General features: G+C 42.2%; 1 protein-coding gene across 1 annotated transcript in view; it reads right to left on the bottom strand.

Moving 5' to 3' along the window:
* The window catches only part of fhdc1 (FH2 domain containing 1), a 59,208-nt gene that overhangs the window by 23,995 nt on the left and 15,051 nt on the right, over window positions 1–20,162 (bottom strand). The window contains exons 2-3 of the mRNA XM_036933387.2: window positions 6,182–7,095; window positions 1,380–1,441 (exon numbers count right to left, since the gene is read on the bottom strand). Of these exons, the coding sequence (XP_036789282.2) occupies window positions 1,380–1,441; window positions 6,182–6,712 (593 nt within the window). The 5' untranslated portion in view covers window positions 6,713–7,095. The remainder of the gene's footprint in view (window positions 1–1,379; window positions 1,442–6,181; window positions 7,096–20,162) is intronic.

Below are 20,162 nucleotides of genomic sequence, written 5' to 3'. Positions count from 1 at the left end.
AACTGTATGTTTCAAATGTCTAATTAGCCTTGTTTGCATTATCCACCTGCCTCTTTTCTGCATTCAAGATTCCCATCGACATGAATAACAAATAACATACTGTAAGTAGTTTGAGTTACTGTTAGCAACACATGTGTCTGTGAGTGACATACTGTACTGCACTAGCGACTGTGTTACGTAAACGAAAGTGTCCAAGTCCAGTGTGGACGAGGCAGTGTTGATAGGTGCTCTTGTGATAAGAGTCAAATGCTATGAAAATACCAGGGAGAGCCATGCAAAACGTCCTATGAGATCAGCCCTCTTATATATTCTTATATAGAGTAGTAGGCATCAGTGAGCACTTCAGTCTGAGCGCATGGTAGGTCACCTTGGGAGTTGGGACCATTTAGCATTTGAGCTACGTTGTTTCACGATGGAAAAGTCAGCCAGATAAAATAAGGCCTAAAGCTGTGTCTGATTACTCTAGGGACCAGTGGGAGGAGAGCTGGACTGTTCACTAAGCACCTGGCTGCTATGGAGACAGGTACAGAGAAACAGACAAATGGCGCAAATATGCACACACGAGCGTGTGGGAGCATGCATGCATGCACATGCACGCACACACCTGCACAGAGATATACTCAAAAACACACACAAACAAACACCTGGACAAACACGCAATGCACATACAAACACAGGACACGAGTTCGGTAAACACAAATAAAGGTTATTCATAGGTCACGCTTTGAACAGCAAATGCAACAGGCACAGATAGTTCAAACTAGTTGTAATATAATTGGCCTTGCCCTTCTATGGAAATACCCTAACCCAGTGGTTCTCAAACCTGGTCCTGGAGACCCAAAGTGGTGAAAATGTTGTTTTTCTTGCCCAAGCAAAATCAAATCACCATCAAGCTTTGATGATTTAAATCAGGTGTGTAGTGCGAAGAATAAAACAAAAATGTGCATCCCTTTGTGTCCTCAGGACCAAGAATGAGAACCACTGCCCTAAACCGATGACAACTATACAGGGGCAGCGGCAGCAGTTAGCCTAGCAGTTAGAGCGTTGGGCTGGTAATCATAAAGTCGGTGGTTTGAATCCCCAAGCCGACTAGGTGAAAGATGTGCCTTGAGCAAGGCACATAACCCTAATTACTCAGGTAAGTCGCTCTGGATAAGAACATCTGCTAAATGACTAAAATGTGAATACAGACATCCATGCAGACACACGTGACCTTATCCCCAAGTGGTCAACCTAGCGTGCCGGACTAAGGACGCCACCAGTTACACAACGGCGTTGTTTTTCGCACAAGGCGTCTCGTTTCTCTCTCTCAGGCCGATCGGTGGAATTTCATGCACGCTTTATGTAAACTAATATAACAGAACCGGAGGAAAACTTACTTCTTGAATTGCTTGAGGAAAATTCCCACGTTCATGCCACGCTTGGAGTCCAGAATGCTGATCTGAGAACAGTAGAAAGAGAGGAACATGATTCAGTACAGGAGGATATATGTGGGCATGACTCGATGCTAGATTAGGGTTGCAAAGCTACCAGTAATTTACCAAAGTTACCGGGATCTTCAATAATTTTGGGAAATAACAGGTAATCTATGGCAATCTACAATGACTATACAAAACATTAAGAACACATTCTCTTTCCATGACCAGGTGAATCCAGGTGAAAGTTTTGATCCCTTATTGATGTCACTTGTTAGAGTTTTCTGTTTTTGAACGATTACAAACATACCCATTACATGATGCAGCCACCACTATGCTTGAAAATAATGAAGAGCAGTATTCAGTAAAGTGTTGTATTAGATTTTCTCCAAACATAACACTTTTTATTTAGGACAAAAAGTTATTTACTTTGCCACATGTTTTGCAGCATCACTTTAGTGACTTGTTGCAAATAGGATGCATGTTTTAGAATATTTTGTATGATGTAGAGGTTCCCTTCTTTTCGCTCTGTCAATTAGGTTAGTTTTTAAATCAATCCATGATTGTGCCCCCTCAATACATGTCAGACATGCTTTTAAGTTATGTACCCAGTAGGTTCCTCAGGTCCTCTGGCACTGACCTTTAAAACAAAGATCTTAAAAACACATATTTTAAGCTTTGCTTTTCCTTAGGGTGCTTTTTAGTAGTTATTTTGTTTTGTATCATATGTGCAGTAAATATTTCCTATTTTATTTTCATCGTTTTTTCTTCGTTTTTTTTTCTTCCTGTAAAGCACATTGCGTTGCATTCCACATCTGAAATGTGTTGTATAAATATGGCTTGATTTGATTTGATTTAGTATTGTAAAGTAACTACAATGTTGTTGATCCATCCTCAGTTTTCTTCTATCACAGCAGCTACACTGAAATACATATTGAAATGGTCACTGGAAAAGGGGACGTTGGCAAATGTATGGAAGCATGCTGGGATGCTGTGTCCTATCCCGAAAGACAGCAAAGAACCCATTACCCCTGCCAATAGTCAACCAATTAGTCTACTCCCTTCACTCAGTAAGATATTGGGGGTTATTGTGAGTAGACAAATACAGGAGTACATGGAAAATAATGATCTGATTACAGCCAATCAGCATGCTTATCACAAAAACCATTCCACTACCACTGCATTGGTTGACATGACTGACCAGTGGCTCAGTGCTATGGATAATGGCAGGTTTGTGGGTGTACTATTTTTAGATTTAAGTGAGCATTTGATTTAGCGGATGATGAAATCATTTTGACAATAGGGGGCGCTATTTTAATTTTTGGATGAAAAACGTTCCCGTATTAAACAAGATATTTTGTCACGAAAAGATGCTCGACTATGCATATAATTGACAGATTTGAAAAGAAAACACTCTGACGTTTCCAAAACTGCAAAGATATTGTCTGTAAGTGCCACAGAACTGATGTTACAGGCGAAACCCAGATAAAAATCCAATCAGGAAGTGCCGCATTTTTTGAAACCGCCTCATGCCAATGACTCCTTATATGGCTGTGAATGAGCTACGAATGAGCTTACGTTTTCCACGCATTCCCCAAGGTGTCTACAGCATTGTGACGTCTTTTTAGGCATTTCCATTGGAGAATGGCTGTAAGGGACCATATATAGCGAGTGGTCACATGGTGTATCCCGGAGAAAATCTTGCGTAAAATACTGAGGTAGCCATTTTTCCAATTGCTTCTTATGAGAAACCAATTGCCTCGACGGATATATTTTCGAATACATATGTTAAAAAACTTAAACACCAAGAAAACCAACGTTATGTTTGTCTGTTCCACCAGGAAAAGGCCAACACAGCATGGGATACAATTAAGTATGGGGGGAGTACAAATTGAGGAAGTGGCAGAAACCAAACTACTAGGAGTGCATGTAAAAAAATAGTTTTTTAAACTGCATGCATGATCAGAAGGATAGCTAAATATTTCCTAGGAAAGATTCTTAAATAACCCAAGCATTAATTGGGAATCAGGTGAACTAGTGTTCTGTGGTCTGGGAAAATGCATCATCAAGTTAAATTAGGAGGCTGAAGATTGCACAGAAGAAAGCAGCAAGGATTTATTTTATTTCATAATATACACCATTTAAATCGGCCAAACTCTATTCACAACAGTATTCAGTTGGTAAGAGACAGACATTCATTAAATACTAGGATTAGATTGTCCACCATCTATGTGTTATCCAGACAGAAAAAACTATATCTGGCCAATATGTCAGTGTATTTTGTCTGTATGTATGTGAAAATGTGATCGTATTATAAATTGTATTTGAATGTTTAAGGACTCTTGGAAGATTTGTCCAAATGAGGACTAAAAGAGATCCTGATGAAATAAAATAAAACCATTGGCCTTGTGGTGAAATCCCTGAAAAGTTTGTGTCACACCCTGACCTTAGAGATCCTTTTTATGTCTCTATTTTGGTTTGGTCAGGAAGTGAGTTGGGGTGGGTATTCTATATTCTATTATTTGTATTTCTATGTTTTGTTTCTATGTTTTGGCCAGGTAGGGTTCTCAATCAGGAACAGCTATTGTCTCTGATTGAGAACCATACTTAGGTAGCCCTTTTTTTCAGCTTTTCATTTTTAATTAATAAAAAAGTAATTCCACTTGGATATTATGGGGTATTGTGCCAGTGACAACATCCATTTAAAACACTGACATGTTGAGAAGGTCAACTCATACTTTCTGAAGGCACTATATGTCCTTTGTACAATTTTTTATTTTACCCTTATTTAACTAAGCAAGTTAAGAACAAACTCTTATTTTCAATGACATCCTAGGAACAGTGGGTTAACTGCCTGTTCAGTGGTAGAACAACATATTTGTACCTTGTCAGCTCAGGGATTTGAACTTGCAACTTTCTGTTTACTATTCCAACACTCTAACCACTAGGCTACCCTGCCGCCCCAATCAAGGGGTTCTTGGGAGTAGTGGGCAGCATGTTGCTATATTTGGAGTCCCTTGAGGAATAGGGGTTGTGAAATAACAGCCTATATTCCCTCCAGGTTGCTCAGACTGTCAAACTGTGACATTAGCTAAGCCTCACGCGGGCATACAGTGCCTTGCGAAAGTATTCGGTCCCCTTGAACTTTGCGACCTTTTGCCACATTTCAGGCTTCAAACATAAAGATATAAAACTGTATTTTTTTGTGAAGAATCAACAACAAGTGGGACACAATCATGAAGTGGAACGACATTTATTGGATATTTCAAACTTTTTTAACAAATCAAAAACTGAAAAATTGGGCGTGCAAAATTATTCAGCCCCCTTAAGTTAATACTTTGTAGCGCCACCTTTTGCTGCGATTACAGCTGTAAGTCGCTTGGGGTATGTCTCTATCAGTTTTGCACATCGAGAGACATTTTTTCCCATTCCTCCTTGCAAAACAGCTCGAGCTCAGTGAGGTTGGATGGAGAGCATTTGTGAACAGCAGTTTTCAGTTCTTTCCACAGATTCTCAATTGGATTCAGGTCTGGACTTTGACTTGGCCATTCTAACACCTGGATATGTTTATTTTTGAACCATTCCATTGTAGATTTTGCTTTATGTTTTGGATCATTGTCTTGTTGGAAGACAAATCTCTGTCCCAGTCTCAGGTCTTTTGCAGACTCCATCAGGTTTTCTTCCAGAATGGTCCTGTATTTGGCTCCATCCATCTTCCCATCGATTTTAACCATCTTCCCTGTCCCTGCTGAAGAAAAGCAGGCCCAAACCATGACGGCCAGGTCTTGGTAGATTTGCAGTGGTCTGATACTCCTTCCATTTCAATATTATCGCTTGCACAGTGCTCCTTGGGATGTTTAAAGCTTGGGAAATCTTTTTGTATCCAAATCCGGCTTTAAACTTCCTCTGGACCTCTGAGACTATCACAGTGCAGGTGCATTTATACGGAGACTTGATTACACACAGGTGGATTGTATTTATCATCATTAGTCATTTAGGTCAACATTGGATCATTCAGAGATCCTCACTGAACTTCTGGAGAGAGTTTGCTGCACTGAAAGTAAAGGGGCTGAATAATTTTGCACGCCCAATTTTTCAGTTTTTGATTTGTTAAAAAAGTTTGAAATATCCAGTAAATGTCATTCCACTTCATGATTGTGTCCCACTTGTTGTTGATTCTTCACAAAACAATACAGTTTTATATCTTTATGTTTGAAGCCTGAAATGTGGCAAAAGGTCGCAAAGTTCAAGGGGGCCGAATACTTTCGCAAGGCACTGTAGCTTTACAGTTCGTTCAAAGCCTTTTTCAGGGTATACAATTATTTACACTCACTCGCCATTGACACGTTTCTTGTTTCGAGACACACATGCCGTAAAATTGGCTTTTGTATTCGTTAGTATTATTTCCATCCCTCGAGACAAAGCTGATTGTGTATTGCTGTTAAGTAGTTGTGTACGCTTGTGTTCTGTGATAAGTACAGTGAGTTCAGGTTCAGTATACTGTCTGTCTATACTGCTCTTGTTGCTGTCAATTTATGTTTTGTTATATTGTTTTTACTACAGAGCAAACTGCCATACCAACCAGTCAATCTTAGTCATGTTAGCGCAAACCCAAAACTCATTGTTAAGCACATTATACTGCTAACGTCTTTTTCTAGTGAAGTGGACCTACCAGCACTCTTATATCCTGTAATTCCACCAGTAAAACATAAACAGGTCAGGGCGTATCCCCATCCACCATTCACAATCTACCCAGTCATACTCACCTCGTCCTTGTTCTCCTTAAAGGACCGGGACCGGGTGATGCGGGCTGAGGAGCATCCACCAGTGGCGGGCACACCCTCCCGGCCCTGCGCCTCCTCCTGCTGGCCGAACAGCTCCTCCACGGAGCGCACGTCGATCTGGTACTGCTGCTGGCAGCGCACCGCCATGGTCCAGATGTTGGGCTGGCTCCGCACCTTCTCCTCCGGGATGGGCTTCCAGAAAAAGCTCCGCACCCTCCGCTTCTTCCGCACACCATGGCTGGAGAGGGAGGTTGATGGTGGTGGAGGGGGAGGGGGAGGAGGGGCGTTTGGGGGCAGGGGTGGTGGTGACGGTGGGGCGTAGTGGTGGGGTAGTGTGGTAGGGTGCAGGGGGGGTTCGTTAGGGAAGGGAGAGGGGAGATTAGAAGGTGAGGGGGTGTGGCCCGACATTGGGGAGAGGTCGGAGGTGGTGCTGGTGGTGGTGGCGGCGCTGCTGCAGTCACTGCTGCAGCTCTCTGTCTCATTAGCCAGCGACGGGCTGCTCATAACATGCATCACACTAGCGCACCATTGGGGTGGGGCCTAATTCTGAGAGGCCACTGCGTCAGATGCTCTCTGCCCTCAATTTCACTCTCGAGAGTTTGAAGTAGTCCAATCAACTAACAACCTTTCACGCAACTTAAACTCAAGTTATTCAGGTATGTCGAAGAAATCATAAACTGTCTGTGGTTTTAAAAACTAATAAAATCACGGGTCAAGGGTTAAATGTCAAAATAGCACGAGCACAATAGACGTTCTCTCTAGTCACGGCGAAGTTAACATGCTCTCTGATTCCTTCTGTCTCCATCTTGCTGCCGGTATACCATCACTTCAAACTGGGCCTTGTTAGGGTTCTGGAGCGTTCTGTGGAGGTCGTCGTTGGGGGAACCACCATGGACCTATAGGGATGTACAAAAACAACACAAGAGAGGATTATTTGGGGGACAGTCATGCATGTTGTCCCCAGGATAATCTAAATTAGGGCAAATTGAGGGGTGCGACACATCAAAAGAGAGAAGGGGGAACCACAATAGGGAAATGACAGACTCCATTACTCTTTTGAAGTCCTTGAAGTCAACCTGCTGGGTGTAAAATGTCCGGTGACACTAGTCTACACATACTTACGCCCAGGGTTACTGGAAGGTATCCAAAGCACAACATGGATTTGCCAGGGGCGTATTTTGTTTTCCACAGGTTAGCGAACATGCCATTTCTTTACACTTTCCCTTTGTGGATTTGAATATAGTTTTAGAGTATTAAACGATTGAATTGTATTGATTTTCATTTGTACTGAAGTTCCCAGTCCACTTCTCTGTGGAAGTTTTCTCATGTAGGAGTTAAATATCATAGATTGGATGATAGGTTGTTCTACTGACCTACCTTTATGACTGGGAGTGGACTGACCAATCTACTACATAAGTGACATCATCTTAGACCTTTGCATAAAAGGAGTAATACTCCATCGACGTTCGCACAACAACCCACATTTCAATATGCAAAGCACCTGATATCACAAAGACAGCTGTTGCCACAAGAGCGGCACAAAACATAAAGGTCATCTTTGAGAGAAAAGTACCTCAAACCAAAACGAACCACCTTAAACGAGTGCCGCAGCGGTCTGATGCACTGTGTCTCAGTGCAAGAGGTGTCACTCCAGTCTCTGGTTTGAATCCAGGCTGCATCACATACGGCCATGATTAGGAGTATTATAGGGCGGTGCACAATTGGCCCAGCTTTGCTGGGTAGGCCGTCATTGTAAGTAAGAATTTGTTCTTAATTGACTTGCCTAGTTAAATAAATAAAGGACCTTAGTTTCACCTGAATATGATAAATTATTCTTGTAAGGAAGCATTTGAACCAGTCCGGGCACAATGATCAAAGAGCCAACTGACAATTACTGCCAAGGTGCTGTTGCACCGTCGACAACCACTGTGATTATTATTATTTGACCCTGCTGGTCATCTATGAACATTTGAACATCTTGGCCATGTTCTGTTATAATCTTCACCCGGCACAGCCAGAACAGGACTGGCCACCCCTCATAGCCTGGTTCCTCGCTAGGTTTCTTCCTAGGTTCTGGCCTTCATAGGGAGTTTTTCCTAGCCACCTTGCTTCTACACCTGCATTGCTTGCTGTTTGGGATTTTAGGCTGGGTTTCTGTACAAAGCCTGATTGCTTAAATGTTGTTTTGTGTTACATGCCAAAATCAACTTAAAGTTACTTTATTGAGCTACACAGTCAATTTCAATTCAGGATGATTTGTACATGCATACAATGCAAAGCATGTTAATATCGGGGTGATTTTTTTTTTACGTTTGGAGAAAGTGGCAAGGTAAAGTAAACCAAAGCATGGATTGCTATCTTTTCTGCTTACAGGGTAAGGAAACCAATATATAATTTAGTAATTTGAGTGAGCCATCTCTTTAAGTTCTGCTTTAACAATACCATCTGTTGTACAGTACTTTCAGGTTTTGTCGAATAATAAGAATGAAAGGAGTAGCCTCCGGAAAACGGATAGGAAGACAGAAGACTCGATCACATTTCTCTCATCCTAATCCCTTTGTCTGTTTGATAAAAGACCACGACCATAAGCAAGGCAAATAGGGTCTTCCTCCCTTTTCAAATCAACCCCCATAGTTCTGTGATGGTGACTAACTCTCTTTCAGAACAACACATCACTCACAACCTAAGCTGACATGGCCTTGGTCATGTGATAGCCATTAATTTCCAAACAAGGAAAGGGAAAGCTGACCTGACAAAACAAGGAACTGGATATGAGGCATAATAATGCTACAGTGGAAACATCAGTCAGGAAACATCAGTGCCCCTAAGCACTGACTTAAAATCAGCCTTTCCTACTCCAACCCTATCATTAACCATTTGAGACAAAACAAAATCAAACTGACCCTGGGTCAGGGATTTAAGACTTTTATGCTAACAATTTAGTATATTTTAACCAAAGGCCTGCTGTTTTCTGGATCTTTCCGTGTCATGGCAACGGCACTACATCAGTTAGCGCCCTGTCCACCGGATCCCAGGGATCTTTTACTAATTCATACGGCTGACGTCACGGCCGGCCTCGTGTTGCCTGCTCGTAGTGCAACTTCAGCTGTCCTGTCCTCGCCCGTCGCTCATGCCTTATTCATGGGACCTGTGAGGAGCACTTGACCCCATGGTGAATCATCTTCTAAAAGGATGCTGCTAGATATGTGGTGATTAGGTAGGCTAGGCTAGGCTATGCTAGGAGATGCTCTTGGGAAAACAGGCAGTGGGAGGGAGGGGGTTAAAGCTGCTATAGCCGCCTTCTCTGGCTCACTCGCCTATCTGGTTTAGAGGTCGACCGATTAATCGGAATGGCCGATTAATTAGTGACGATTTCAAGTTTTCATAACAATCGGAAATCTGTGTTTTTGGGCGCCGATTTGCCGATTTTTTTGTTTTTTTTGAACACCTTTATTTAATATTTATTTAACTAGGCAAGTCAGTTAAGACTTTCAATGACGGCCTAGGAACGGTGGGTTAACTGCCTCGTTCACAGGCAGAAAGAAAGATTTTCACCTTGTCAGCTCGGGGGATCCAATCTTGCAACCTTACAGTTAACTAGTCCAACGCAATACAGACCTACCTCTCTCTCGTTGCACTCCACAAGGAGACTGCCTGTTACGCGAATGCAGTAAGCCACGGTAAGTTGCTAGCTAGCATTAAACGTATCTTATAAAAAACAATCAATCATAATCACTAGTTAACTACACATGGTCGATGATATTACTAGATATTATCTAGCATGTCCTGTGTTGCATATAATCTGACTGAGCATACAAGCATACAAGTATCTAAGTATCTGACTGAGAGGTGGTAGGCAGAAGCAGGCGCGTAAACATTCATTCAAAAAGCACTTTTGTGCGTTTTGCCAGCAGCTCTTTGTTGTGCGTCAAGCATTGCGCTGTTTATGACTTCAAACCTATCAACTCCCGAGATGAGGCTGGTGTGACCGAAGTGAAATGGCTGGCTAGTTAGCGCACGCTAATAGCGTTTCAAACGTCACTCGCTCTGAGCCTTGGGGTGGTTGTTTCCCTTGCTCTGCATGGGTAACGCTGCTTCGATGTGGTGGCTGTTGTGTTGCTGGTTCGAGCCCAGGGAGGAGCGAGGAGAGGGACGGAAGCTATACTGTTACACTGGCAATACTAAAGTGTCTATAAGAACATCTAATAGTCAAAGGTTAATGAAATACAAATGGTATAGAGGGAAATAGTCCTATAATAACTACAACCTAAAACTTCTTACCTGGGAATATTGAAGACTCATGTTAAAAGGAACCACCAGCTTTCATATGTTCTCATGTTCTGAGCAATTAACTGAAACATTAGCTTTCTTACATAGCACATATCACACTTTTACGTTCTTCTCCAACACTTTGTTTTTGCATTATTTAAACCAAATTGAACATGTTTCATTATCTACTTGAGGCTAAATTGATTTTATTGATGTATTATATTAAGTTAAAATAAGTGTTAATTCAGTATTGTTGTAATTGTCATTATTACAATTACATTTGTTTTTTTATTTTTTTGTTTTTTGGTCCTCCAATAATCGGTATCGGTATCGGCGGTGAAAAATCATAATCGGTCGACCTCTAATTTGGTTGTTGTCATAATGTATTTGCTATGAAGTCAGCTGCTCCGGAGTCGCATGGTGTGCACGTACGCACGATGGAGGGAATAGGACTAGAGGGAATGGAGGCAGTTTTACGGGTTCCTGACCAATTGTGCTATTTTGTACAATTTATTTTTAGCTTTTTTTGTACATAATGTTTTCGTAATCGTTTCCTATGGCCGATAAGAGCTTCAGGGCATCAAAACAGCTATCACTAACCTCGATTTGGACGAGGACTTCTACTTCAACGAGTCAGAAGTGAAATATATATTGATACATTGATATATTGATCAGGCCCAGATCACGAACATTCGAAGAAGGAGGGGACAGCGCTGTAGAGGCCAGCGTGTGAGATACCGGATGAGACTACGACGGAGAGTGGACAAATCGCTTCTACCCTCCGTTCTATTGGCGAACATGCAATCACTGGAGAATAAACGGGATGAGCTCTAGAGTTTTGGACGACTGTGTGATCACGATATCCGTAGCTGATGTAAGTCCTTTGAACAGGTCAACATTCACAAGGCCGCAGGGCCAGACGGATTACCAGGACGTGTACTCCGAGCATGCGCTGACTAACTGGCAAGTGTCTTCACTGACATTTTCAACCTGTCCATGACTGAGTCTGTAATACCAACATGTTTCAAGCAGACCACCATAGTCCCTGTGCTCAAGAACACTAAGGTAACCTAACTAAATGACTACCGACCCGTAGCACTCACGTCTGTAGCTATGAAGTGCTTTGAAGGGCTGGTCATGGCCTCACATCAACACCATTATCCCAGAAACCCTAGACCCACCCTAATTTGCATACCGCCCCAACAGATCCACAGATGATGCAATCTCTATTGCACTCCACACTGCCCTTTCAGACCTGGACAAAAGGAACACCTATGTGAGAATGCTATTCATTGACTACAGCTCAGCGTTCAACACCATAGTGCCCTCAATGCTCATCACGAAGCTAAGGACCCTGGGACTAAACACCTCCCTTTGCAACTGGATCCTGGTCTTCCTGGGGCCAAGCTACCTGCCATCCAGGACCTCCATACCAGGTGTCAGAGGAAGGCCCTAAAAGACTCCAGCCACCCAAGTCATAGACTGTTCTCTCTGCTACCGCATGGCAAGCGGTACCAGAGCGCTAAGTCTTGGTCCAAAAGGCTTCTTAACAGCTTCTACCCCCAAGCCATAAGACTCCTGAACAGTTAATCAAAGGGCTACCCAGACCCCTCTTTTACGCTGCTGCTACTGTCTGTTTATTATCTATGCATGGTCACTTTAACTCCACCTAGACGTACATATTACCTCAATTACCTCGACTAACCGGTGTCCCAGCACATTGATTCTGTATCGATGCCCCCTGTATATAGCCTCGCTATTGTTATTTTACTGCTGCTGTTGAATTATTTGTTACTTTTATTTGAATTTTTTTACTTATTTTTCTTAACTGCATTGTTGGTTAAGGGCTTGTAAGTAAGCATTTCACTGTAAGCATTTCACTGTTGTGTTCGGCGCATGTGACAAATAAAATTTGATTTGAAAACATTAAGAACACCTGCTCTTTTCATGACATATACTGACCAGGTGAATACAGATGGAAGCTATGATCGCTCACTTGTTAAATCCACTTCAATCAGTGTAGATGAAGGGGAAGAAACAGGTTAAAGAAGGATTTTTAAGCCTCGAGACAATTGAGACATGGATTGTGTATGTGTACCATTCAGGGGTGAATAGGAAAGACAAAAGTGCCTTTGAACGGGGTATGGTAGTATGTGCCAGGTGCACCGTTTTGTGTCAAGAACTGCAACTCTGCAGGGTTTTTCACGCTCAACAGTTTCCCGTGTGTATCAAAAATGGTCAACCACCCAAAGGACATCCAGTCAACTTGACACCACTGCGATAAGCATTGGAGTCAACATGGGCCAGCATACCTGTGAAACGCTTTCGACACCTTGTAGAATCCTTTGAGGCTGTTTGAGGGCAAAAGGGAGGGGGTGGGGGGTGAAAATCAACATTAGGAAGTTGTACTTAATTTTTTGTACACTCAGTGTATATCATTTTAAAGTCAGAGCATTCCCACAGATGTTCAAATAACGCTAACTGTCAACGACAGCTTAAAACAGCAGTGCTAGTTTGGGGCATCTTGAGACAAAAGAGAAGACAGGACCCCAAGAAGACGACAACAAGAGTGTCTACTTCCTTCTAAAGAGACAGTAAACTATTTGTAACTCTGTAAAATTCCCCGAAGGCAACAGACAGAGTTGGAATGAGTGTCTAGCTACAATACATCCATCCACCTGCTGTACTGAGAGTGAGTGAGCCCAGACAGACTGTTGAGGATCTCATTGTGGTAGTCCACCTGTTGTCAGGCCTGCAGCGTTCCCACCCCCATCCGTCTTTACCAGTGACAGGGATACCCCACCCAGCCTCATTAACTACTGGGCACGATGTGCCCCCCCGCCACAGAGAGAAAGGGTTAAGATGGACGCACAAAGGCTTCTTTAAAGTTTATCTTTAAAGGAGAGGTAGTGTGGATTGTTGAAGCAGGCTTTTAAGCCCTGAGGATAGTGTGGTCAGATTCTAGACAATAGGGGGAAAGGGGGGTGGCAGAGACCTGATATTGGATGTGTGTGTGTGTGTGTGTGTGGTTCGCCAACTCTCGGGTGACATTCTTTACCTAGACCATGTGTCACATTACTTTCCCCCTAGCCCACCACCAACTTCTCATTCACTACTCCAATATTGGGGGCTAAGGAGACAAATTCTCCTCCAGATCAGAGGGCGAGTTGTAATCCGGCGTCCCCGAGAGAGGTTACTTCCTGTGGCTGTTTGAGTGCTTGTTAACCCCAGCACAAACACACAGTCACACACACACACAGACACACACACAGTCTGAGTGCTCGTTAACCCCCGCAGCGCCGGGGCTTTTCACTCGCACAGTCAGGGCAGAGAGGGTCCGCCTCTCTGGGATTAAGCCAATCCTGCATCCGCCATCATCGCAGCGGAAACACTTATTAGAGGAGAGCAGCTTTGCGGAGAGCTCAGTGGGGGTATGGCTCCCGTGATTTTGAACTTCTCTGTTTTAGATCCCTCAAAAAGTTATTGATCTGGACTTGTCTACATGTGTAAGGTAGTCAAATTGCCTATGGCCTTCTTTCGTGTCTTCGTCATATCTCTTAGCCCTGTTTTACTTGTGTTTACCTCAGTAGGACTGCTTGTTGACCTTGTGACAGTGAATCTTGTCCACATCTGTCTCTTTTCACCGGTCACCATATATGGAATGAATGTGTCATACCGGGATCAGTGTTTTCTGTCCAGGCTCCTTTTCAAGATACTATAGTAAAATCAGCACACTATGTCATAGAAACAGTCCTCTGCCTGGGCTGTCTAGTCATATCTACACTGTATATTTATATTCTCTTTCAAACCAAACTTGCTAGGAAAACAAGGCAGCTTAGGCTTTGTTCAGTGTAGTACAGCATACCGGCTTCCTCACTTCCCCCTTCTCTGACACATCAGATGGGGAGGTGAGTGACACACAAGCACGCACACACACGCACATAGAAACAGTAAGGGGAGACGGAGTGTGAGTGAGGCAGAGCAAACGATGGGGCGAGCAGGTGGATATGTCAACTGTGTGAGATTAAACACACGCAGGCATTTACACAGACATACATAAACACAGTTACCCAGATACCCAGACAAAAGAGCCTCTCAGCCAAACAATCTCTTTTAATGAAAAGGATATGAAATGACGCCTTATGGGTGTGTGTGGCAAACAGGGACAGATGCTTCCAGTACACACTGTACAACAGTCACTGGCAAAAGCAGCAGAGGCACATAGGGCGGCAGGTAGCCTAGTGGTTAGAATGTTGGGCCAGTAAACTAAAGGTTGCAGGTTTGAATCCCAGAGCTGACAAAAAGCTGTCGTTCTGCCCCTGAGCAATGCAGTTAACCCACTGTTCCCCAGGCCCTGAAGACGTGGATATCAATTATGGAAGCCCCCCACACCTCTCTGATTTAGTGGGTTAAATGTGAAACACACATTTCAGTTGTACAACTGACTGTCATTCAGATAAGGCAGGAGATGACAGATTGCAGCAATAATGTGCCCTAGGGGGATCACAATACTGCTTTCAGTCTTCTCTGCTCATGGACTTGTCTACTCTGGTCTATCCACTTTCCTACGTCACTGGACCCTCCTGTCGTGCAATATGTGTTATTCAGAGCAAAATGTGTCACTGTACCTGACGAGTCGAAATGTTTTGAGTGTAGACGAAAACCTCATCCATCTACTGTTATGAATATTGACAACAACTAGCACAAACAACAGATTAATACATCTACCATTCACTGTCTGGAGGGGATGTTAGGCAACGATGTGAACAACGGGGGCTTTTATTAGACAAATCCTGATCGGATTCAGGAAAGAAAAGGGATTAATCAAATACTTTGAAAGATTGAGATTAAGATTGAGATTAGTGCTCGGATAGAGCCTGTATTTTCTGATTGAACATTATAGGCCAGTGTAAGTAGCTCTAGTAACTGAAAATGTACATGTCCCTTATGAAAATTAATCTCTCTTCCAGAATGAACGACAAAAAAAATCCAGGTTGGAGTCCCTATTCTCTATAGTGCACCACTTTGACCAGAGCTTTTAACCAGAGAACTATAGACCCTGGTCAAAAGTAGTGCACTATACAGGGAATATGGTGCCATTTGGGATACAACCAGACAGACAGCTTACATAAGCTTCTGAGCCGATGCAATATTCAACACAGCAAAAGCAACATGTACTTTCTCCTATGCAAATATATTATGAATTCATGATTCTCAAAGGACCTCTTCCTTTGAAAGTTTGAGCCATTTCTATCAAGATACTTCATTAGAAGTCACTGCGTATTTCATGGGGCATCTTCTATCATAACTCTTCTCTTGTGAATCAAACAAATTAAAACAAATAAATAATTATAGAAATTCGGTTGGATTATGCTACACACAGATAGGCCTAGATGCACTGGGAATCAAACATGCAAACTTGACATGTTAATGGACCTTGAAGGAGGGGAAGTTGATTCCCTACTGTCTTTAGACTTTCTACTAATGATAAAACATGAAAGAACTGTACACATCTAACCAAATCCTTTCCCTGGGTTAAATGCTCCCAGCTTTGAACATCATCCCTAGAGACAAATAACTCACCATTTAGACTCTTGCTGAGCAAACATTTTATCTAATGCGTCCCTACCATCTGTCAAATGAGCTCCTTATAAAGTGAAAGCCCTCTCCCTAAACACACACATACTTTCCCTCCCACTATCTCATCTCTTGACTGAGGTGTTCAAACGCCACATTGTTTTATGGCACGATTAAGTCCCTCGCTATTGGAATGGCTGTGATAACTTGGGGCCAATAAAAGATATCCAATGAAGGATACTAGCGTCTAAATTCTAAGATAAGGGAGAACTACTGCTTGACCTCTATTTCATAGCATCCCAAATAATGAAATGCAACCAGTACATTATCAGACGATAGGATCTGCTGCTGGTTCAAGCTGGACTCAGGGGTAGACATAATATAGTAAATGTAAATCTGGGACACTCCAATTAAAATTATATGTTACGTTTCATATGGTATGTATCAATTTGTAGACGTACATGTTACGAAATTTGCAAAACGTATGATATGTTACAAATTACAATTTGTCTAGTAAGCTAACTCGTTAGCTATGCTAGGGGCTAGGGGCTATGGTTAGCAGTTAAGGTTAGGGTTAAGGTTAGGGTTAAGGTTAGGGCTAGGAGTTAGGTTAAAGGGTTAACGTTAGGGGAAGGATTAGCTAACATGCTACATTATTGCAAAGTAGCTAAAATGTAGTAATAGTTGCGGCAGGGTAGCCTAGTGGTTAGAGTAGCAACCGGAAGGTTGCAAGTTCAAACCTCTGAGCTGACAAGGTACAAATCTGTCGTTCTGCCCCTGAACAGGCAGTTAACCCACTGTTCCTAGGCCGTCATTGAAAATAAGAATTTGTTCTTAACTGACTTGCCTGGTTAAATAAAACAAGTTGTCCATGATGAGATTCAAACACGCAACCTTCGAGTTGCTAGACGTTTGTGTCATACGCCTGACCAGCCACCCTACTTCTATTTTTGCCTAAAAAAAACCTATCTTATGTAACCATACCAAACGTAACATATCCTAGTAATTTGAGTATCCCGGATTTACGGTTATTATGTTACGTATGAGACAAGGCTGGCTGGTTAAGCATATTCTGCAGGATCAAGGATACACACAAACAACCAAAGCTGTGTATGGGACAGGTCATTATACTGGGTGTAAGGGTGTAACAGAACTCAATAGCTCATTACAAATCTCCCGGCTGTTAATGAGCTTTCAGCAGATTATCAGTGTGTTGTTGGTCTACTAGTAATTATGGACACTGAAATAATGGACACGGGTGATAAGGCCACGGTGAACTTTGCAATGAGTGAAGTAGTTATACAAATCAAATACATTATTTGTGAATAATATAGAGGTTCACCTCACAATATTCAGACAAAACATTTATCCAGACCAAACATTATGTTGTAATCAATTAAGCTACATAACAATTTTATGGTTTGGAAAGCAGTCATAACAAATGACAATCAAATCTCCTTGGTTTTTAGAGTCTATCTGGGATCACCAAAATGATCATCATTCTTTCTCCAAACTGTCCCCCTCTGCCTCCCTGCTCTGACTCAACAGTGGCCTACAGACTACATTTTTTTCAAAACATTGCTATTAATACACTTCTATTCATTTTCTCCGCATCATAAACTCGTTCCCGGTGCGAGAAGGGCCGGGTGAAGTTGACAGTAATTACAGTGGCAAGAAAAAGTATGTGAACCCTTTGGAATTACCTGGAATTCTGCCTAAATTGGTCATAAAATTCGATCTGATCTTCATCTGTCACAACAATAGACAAACATAGTCTTGCTTAAACTACCAATTATAAATGTTCATGTCTTTATTGAACACACCGTGTAAACATTCACAGTGCAGGGTGTGAAAAGTATGTGAACCCTTGGATTTAATAACTGGTTAACCGTACTTTGGCAGTAATAACCTCAACCAAACGTTTTCTGTAGTTGTGAACCAGACCTGCACAACGGTCAGGAGGCATTTTGGACCATTCCCCTTTACAAAACCGTATCAGTTCAGCAATATTCTTGGGATGTCTGGTGTGAACCGCTCTCTTGAGGTCATGCCATAGCATCTCAATCGGGGTGAGGTCAGGACTCTGACTGGGCCACTCCAGAAGGCATAATTTATTCTGTTGAAGCCATTCTGTTGTTGATTTACTTCTGTGTTTTGGGTCGTTGTCCTGTTGCATCACCCAACTTCTGTTGAACTTCAATTGGCGGACAGATAGCCTACATTCTCCTGCAAAATCTATTGAGAAACTCGGGAATTCATTTTTCCATCGATGATAGCAAGCTGTCCAGACCCTGAGGCAGCAAAGCAGCTCCAAACCATGATGCTTCCTTCACCATACTTTACAGTTGGGATGAGGTTTTGATGGTGTGCTGTGCCTTTTTGTCTCCACACATAGTGTTGTGTGTTCCTTACAAACAACTCAACATTAGTTTAATCTGTCCACAGAATATTTTGCCAGTAGTGCTGTAGAACATCCAGATGCTTTTTTGCGAACTTCAGACTTTTTGGACAGCAGTGGCTTCTTCTGTGGTGTCCTCCCATGAACACCATTATTGTTTAGTGTTTTACGTATTAGAGACTCGTCAACAGAGATGTTAGCATGTTCCAGAGACTTCTTTAAGTCTTTAGCTGACACTGTAAGATTCTTCTTAACCTCAATGAGCATTTATGCAAGTCAACAATTCTTAATCTTGGGTCTTCTGAGATATCTTTTGTTCGAGGCATGGTTCACATCAGGAAATGGTTCTTGTGAATCGCAAACTAAACATTTTGGAGTGTTTTTATAGGGCAGGGCAGCTCTAACCAACATCTCCGATCTCGTCTCATTGATTGGACTCCAGGCTCCAATTAGCTTTTGGAGAAGTCATTAGCCTAGGGGTTCACATACTTTTCCCAAACTACACTGTGAATGTCTAAATGATGTATTCAATATAGACAAGAAAAATACAATAATGTGTGTGTTATTAGTTTAAGCAGACTGTGTTTGAAGATTAGATCTAATTGTATGACAAATTTATGGAGAAATCCAGATGATTCCAAAGGGTTCAAAATATTTCTTCTTGCCACTGTACACTTAATTCATATCTCTATTCAATTTTCTCTGCGGCTCCAATTATTTCTTCCTCCTCCAGTTGTTTTGTAATTGAGTAAAGGACATTGGGGGTACGGATGACACGGATGGCCGCATATTTGTCACACCGTGGAATTATCCAAATAAGTTGGTGTGATGGTGTCATACAGAAGTCAAACAGACAGACAGATAGATTCATCAATAAAAAGTAAACAATCTTACTGAACAATCCTACACAATCTTACTGAAAACATTAGTAAGATATATACAGTTGAAGTTGGAAGTTTACATACACCTCAGCCAAATACATTTAAACTCAGTTTTTCACAATACCTGACATTTAATCCTAGTAAACATTCCCTGTCTAAGGTCAGTTAGGATCCCCACTTTATTTTAAGAATGTCAAATGTCAGAATAATAGTTGAGAGAATGATTTATTTCAGCTTTTATTTCTTTTATCACATTCCCAGTGGGTTAGAAGTTTACATATACTCAATTGGTATTTGGTAGCATTGCCTTTAAATTGTTTAACATGGGTCAAACATTTCGGATAGCCTTCCACAAGCTTCCCACAAAAAGTTGGGTGAATTTTGGCCCCTTCGTCCTGACAGAGCTGGTGTAACTGAGTCAGGTTTGTAGGCCTCCTTGCTCGCACACGCTTTTCAGTTCTGCCCACAAATGTTCTATAGGATTGAGGCTAGGGCTTTGTAATGGCCACTCCAATACCTTGACTTGTTGTCCTGAGAGAGGCCTCTCAGGTTATGTCGATATAGGACTCGTTTTACTGTGGATATAGATACTTTTGTACTTGTTTGCTCCAGCATCTTCACAAGGTCCTTTGCTGTTGTTCTGGGATTGATTTGCCCTTTTCGCTCCAAAGTACGTTCATCTCTAGGAGACAGAATGAGTCTCCTTCCTGAGCGGTATGACGACTGCGTGGTCCCATGGTGTTAATACTTCCTTACTATTGTTTGTACAGATGAACATGGTACCTTCAGTTGTTTGGAAATTGCTCCCAAAGATGAACCAGACTTGTGGAGGACTACA

Source organism: Oncorhynchus mykiss, chromosome 10, assembly GCF_057628025.1.
Source record: "Oncorhynchus mykiss isolate SJ-2025 chromosome 10, ASM5762802v1, whole genome shotgun sequence".
In the NCBI taxonomy this organism is placed as follows: domain Eukaryota; kingdom Metazoa; phylum Chordata; class Actinopteri; order Salmoniformes; family Salmonidae; genus Oncorhynchus; species Oncorhynchus mykiss.
The sequence above is the reverse complement of the archived record's forward strand: the minus strand, read 5'-3'. Positions and strand labels throughout refer to the sequence as shown.